At 33.6% G+C, this 5,837-nt stretch overlaps 1 protein-coding gene across 1 annotated transcript; it reads left to right on the top strand.

Moving 5' to 3' along the window:
- Positions 1-5,117: 5,117 nt before the first annotated feature.
- On the top strand, positions 5,118-5,837 carry LOC143534587 (uncharacterized). Its single transcript, XM_077029045.1, has one exon. It carries the CDS (start codon positions 5,118-5,120, stop codon positions 5,835-5,837), a length of 720 nt encoding a protein of 239 aa, XP_076885160.1.

Below are 5,837 nucleotides of genomic sequence, written 5' to 3'. Positions count from 1 at the left end.
TAATTTACGTGTTTATTTAGACGTTTAATATGATTCATCGTACACAATCAATTTTAGTTTTCATTTTCAAAAAAAAAAATTCATCTCAATTTTTTTTATATAAATAAACTAAGCAAGGGCCCAGATGAGAGGTTGTGTAAGTTTTCATTAAAACATTTGAAACACAACCATTTTCACAAGCAACATGTCCGCCTATCTCATCCCTCTTTCTAAGGGTGGAGAGTGTGGGCGACGGATACCCCCAAGGGGTACTATCTCCTGTAGGGCCGGCCCAATAGACATCTTGGGCCAAGCAAGGGCTTTAGGCCCTCAAAAAATAGAGGCCCCAAATTAAAAAAAATTATATTAGGGTTTTCATTTTTTTGTTGCCGCTGCTGGACACTGGAAGATCAGAGGTCTCATGTCAGAGTACGGAAACAAGAATGGAGGTCCCAAGCAACTATCATGTATCACGAAATTTATGGATTGGAAAGTGGAAATCATCATTAATCGCTTAACGGCTCTATTCTTCATGTTCATCTTTATATACCTAGTAAGTTTCATGCTTTCATATTTTCTGTTTATACATCAATAGCATTCTCAGATTCTCTTGTTCTTATGTTCTTCTATTTTTAATTAGTGATTGAACGGCAATTGCAATTTTGGTCAATTTCTGGTTCTGACTTCCGAGGTGAGGGCTATCAGCATCTGGTTCAAGACTTCAACTGCTATTAGAATCTGCCAATTTGAGCCTTTGAGGTTAGTTTATTGTTATCATATGCCTTTGTGTATATACTGATTTGGAATTTCATAATTTGCCCAAATTGAATTCTTGCCTAGTTGTATTAGAAATTTAGAATCTACCCTAATTGAATTTTTGCCTAGTTGTATTAGAGTTTAGAAATTTAGAATCTGCCTAATTGAATCCTTGTCCGTTATTATTTGCTACTCGTTTCAATGTCACATTGACACCGAACTTACGAATCTGGTTATGCAAAAAAAACAAAAAAGACTTAAAAGAGAGGCTTTAATTGAATCACAAAAAGGAGACATTTTTAAGTTTTTCGCATCCACAAAACTACAAACAATGAGACTACAAATGATGATCATCCTATAAATAATGAATTTACAGATGACGAACAACCTACAAATAACGAACCTAAAAATGATGAACTTACAAATGACGAACAACCTACAAATACTGAACCTACAATTTATGAGCTAACAAGTGATAATGAACCTACAAATGATGATCAACTTCCAAATGAGAATCAAGCTAATGAACCTCCAAATATTGTCGACCCAAGTCAATGGAATAAAATGAGTAATAATTTAAGGTATCTACTTGTAGAAAAAGGCCTAGTTAAAATTTATGGTTACAAATTTTCAAAAGATGAATATTCAATAAGTTTCAATACTTCTCTTTATATGCGAAAGTTACCGAATGAAGAAAAAGTAAAAAGAAAATGGTTGGTTTATTCTATAGAACTAGATAGAACATTTTTGTTTTTGTTGCAAATTATTTTATGTTTAATCAATGTACAAGTAAATTAGTATCCGAAGGTAGTAACGATTGGAGAAATCTTAGTTCTAAATTAAAAGAACATGAAATAAGTAATGTACATGTTATCAATATGAGAACATGGATGGGTTCAGAGATAAGATTGACGAAATATAAAACAATTGATAAACAAACTCAAGATCGAATAAATAAAGATAAAGAACATTGGAGAAGTGTGCTAATAAGAATACTTGTTGTAAAGAGTTTTGGTAAAAAAATATAGCATTTCGTGGGAAAAATGAAAAATTTATCAAGAAAACAACGGTAATTTTTTAGCTATTATTGAGATGATTGTAGAATTTGATCCAATAATGCAAGAACATATTCGACGCATAAAAGATAATGAAATTCATAATCATTACCTTAGGCACAAAATGCAAAACGAACTGACTTGTTTGTTAGCAAATGAAATAAAAACTAAAATTATTAAAAAAGTTAAAGAAGCTAAATATTTTTCAATTATACTTGATTGCACCCCCGATATAAGTCAAAAAGAACAAATGTCCATTGTCTTACGATGTGTAGATGCTTCGTCAACTCCAATTCAAGTTAATGAATATTTTTTAGAATTTTTAATAGTAGATGATACAACCGGTAAAGGCCTTTTCGATGCTATTATTGAAGAAATTAATAATTTAGGACTTGATGTAAATGACATTAGAGGACAATGATATGATAATTGAGCAAATATGAAAGGAAAACATCCAGGCATGCAAAAACGATTGTTAGATATTAACCCTAGAGCATTTTACACACCATGTGGTTGTCGTAGTTTAAATTTAGTGATTTCTGATATGGCTATCTCTTGTAAGGCTGTATGCTATGGTGAGGGGCATCGAAGCCCCTCCATAGTGCCACGTCGGCGCCACGTGGGTACCGGGGGCTTCGAAGCCCTTCTCTATAACGCCCCCATGGTTTAAAGCCCCTTGGGCGTCCCCGTTATATATATATATATGTGTGTGTGTGTGTGTGTGTGTGTGTATGGATGAGAGGAAGAGAGAGAGAGAAGCGCCGGTTGCCCTCTTGGCGCCAACCCCCTTCGCGCCCGCCTCCACCGCGCCCCCGACGGTTTTCCACCTCCAACAGCGCCTTTTCTCCCCCTTGAAGGCGCCCATAGCGTGGAGTCTAACAATGCTGAGGATTTTTTTGGTGTAATACAACATGTTTATTCTTTGTTCTCATCATATTCTAAAAGATGGAAAATTTTACAAGATAATGTAAAAAAAATTTAACTCTTAAACCACTATCACAAACGCGTTGGGAAAGTCGATTAAAAAGTGTTACAGCAATTAGGTTTCTTACTTCACAATTAAGAGAAGCATTATTAGAGTTATATGAGGATAGTTTTGAGGCTAAAAATTTAGTTACTAAAGGTGATGCTAAAAATTTAGTTACTGAACGTTTTGAAAATTTTGAATTTTTATTAGCGATGGTTATTTGGTATGACATTTTGTTTGCTATTAATATAGTTAGTAAAAACTTACAAGCAAAAGATATGTGTATTGATGATGCTATAAAATAACTGAAGGAACTTATTTGTTTTTTTAAAAAGTATAGAGATGAGAGATTTGAAAAGGCTATGGACGCAACCAAAGAAATAGCTTTAGATATTGGTATTGAACCTGTTTTTTGTGAGAAATGTATTATTCGTAGAAATAAAAAGTTTGATGAAAATATTGATAATGGAATTTTAAGAACTCCTATTGAATGTTTTAGAACCGATTATTTCTTATGCATAGTAGATCAAGCTATATCTTCACTCACAAGTAGATTTAATCAATTTAAAGAGTTTGAAACTATTTATGGTTTTTTGTTTAGTATAGAAAAGTTAAAATCATTCATTGAAGAAACTTTAAAAAAGAAATGTATTAATCTTGAAATCTTTTTGAAACATGACGGTAAGGTAGATATTGATGGTTTAGATCTATTTCTAGAGCTAAAAATGCTAAGAGATATTATAGATTTAGAATCCGACACACTTATTAAAATATTAAATTATATTAAAAACTTTGATTCTTTTTCGAATGCTTATATTGCCTATAGAATTGTGTTAACTATTCCTGTAACTATTGCTTCCGCATAGCGTAGTTTTTCCAAATTAAAGTTGATAAAAAATTATTTAATATCTACAATGTCACAAGAAAGGTTAAACGGTTTAGCTTTTTTTTCGATTGAGAAGAACTTTTTGGCAGATATTGACTATGATTATTTCATTAAACAATTTGCATCTAATAAAGCTAGAAAAATAAATTTCATGTAAGCATTGTTTTCCATCGACAAGATTTAACGTAAAAAAAACATTTTTAACTCCGCCAACTATAAACGTTTTGGTTTATTATTGTCGGTCCTAAGCCCAGATAAAGGATGAGAGTTTATATTAGAAAAGATTGAAAAAAAGCCCCCAACTTGATTGTTAGCTTGAGGCCTCTAAAAACCTTGCACCGCCACTGATCTCCTGTCGCACCCCAACTTATGGTGTAACATGCCGAAGCGCGGCATAATTTATATCATAGCTCAAAGGCACTAAAATAATAATACGTGTTAGTATCTAAATAATTTATTTATTCACAACAATCGTACACAAATAGTTCAAATGAAAAAGAAATTAACATAACATTTAAACTTTTATAATTTTTAGTCTAAAGTCTGATCTAAGTTCTCCACTTCAAATCATCTTAAATAATAACCTGCAATATGCATAAAAATAATTTGTCAACAACACATGTTGAGCGAGTAATTCACAGTTTTGAGTAAATATAATAATAATATTGAGAAATAAAATAATTCCTTGCACTGATAATTTTTCTAAATCTTTGTTGTCATATAATATTAATAAATCACTCACAAAGATTAAAGAGAAACAAGACTTAGAGACTTCTTCTATGTTGTGGCATCAATGTTTAGGCCACATCTCACGACACCGGTTAGCCCGACTCGTGAGAAATGAAGTCTTATCACATCTCGATTTCACCGATTTTGGAATATGTGTCAAATGCCTTAAAGGCAAAATGGCATCAGCAAATAAGAAAGGCCCCGCTAGGAGCTCTAATTTATTAGAACTCATCATACTGATATTAGTGGTCCTTACCCCATTGCTGGCACAACTGGACATACTTCATTTATCACTTTCATTGATGATTATTCCCGCTATATATACTTGTATCTCATTAAGGAAAAATCTGAATATGTTACAACTTTTAAAGATTATAAAACTGAAGTCGAAAAACAATTAGATCGTCAAATAAAAGTTGTCAGATCAGATAGAGGAGGTGAATATTATGGAAGACATACTGATGTGGGTCAAGCTCCTGGTCCATTTTATGGGTTTTGTAAGGGCCATGGGATTGTAAACCAATACACCATGCCAGGTACTCCTCAGAAAAATGGTGTCGCTGAATGGAGAAATCGAACTCTTATGGATATGGTACGCAGTATGTTAGCCAACACTAATTTACCTCTATTCCTCTGGACTGAAGCCTTAAAAGCAGCCGTGAATATACTCAATATAGTTCCTTCTAAGTCTGTCCCTAAAACTCTTTATGAACTTTAGACAGGAAGGAAACCAAATCTTAATTATATGAAAGTATGGGGCTGTATTGCTGAGACAATAATTTATAACCCTTTCCTAAAGAAACTTGACCCTAAAACTGATACCTATTTCTTTATCGGGAATCCTGAAAATTCAAAGGGTTATCGTTTCTATTGTCCTTCCCATGTCATTCATAGTGTAGAAACCAAGCGCGTCGAGTTCCTGGAGGATTACAAGATCAATGGGAGCAGTACTAAGCCTTATGAAGAATTGCAAGAAATACAAGATGCGAGGGGAGACTCGTCGATTATTGTAACTCTGGTTATTCCTCTTGTACCCAATGCAATTGAACCTATTGCACCAACTTCTTCACACTCAGAACCCATTATAACGGAAAATGAAGGCACATCAAGCACTGAAAACCAAGATAAGTTGAACCCTCTAATCAACTTAAAAGGTCATCTAGGTCCAGAAGACCTACTAACTTTGAAGATTATGTCACCTACCTGGATTGAAGCTGACGCCGAAATGCTTAATGATCCTATCTCTTATAGTGAAGCCATAAACAGTGAACAGTCTGCTGAATGGAATAAATTGAATGATGAGCTTGACTTCATGAAGAAAAATGACGTTTGGGATTTGGTAGAATTGCCCAACGGTGTCAAACCCGTAGAAGGTAAATGGGTGTTCAAAACAAAACTTGATCCAAATGGGAAAGTTGAACGCCATAAAGTGAGAATGGTTGCAAAGGGCTACACTCAAAAATAG

Source organism: Bidens hawaiensis, unplaced genomic scaffold (genome assembly GCF_021521415.1).
Source record: "Bidens hawaiensis isolate Kalapana, Puna unplaced genomic scaffold, B.hawaiensis_p1.1 tig00000760_1, whole genome shotgun sequence".
Lineage (NCBI taxonomy): Eukaryota > Viridiplantae > Streptophyta > Magnoliopsida > Asterales > Asteraceae > Bidens > Bidens hawaiensis.
The sequence above is the reverse complement of the archived record's forward strand: the minus strand, read 5'-3'. Positions and strand labels throughout refer to the sequence as shown.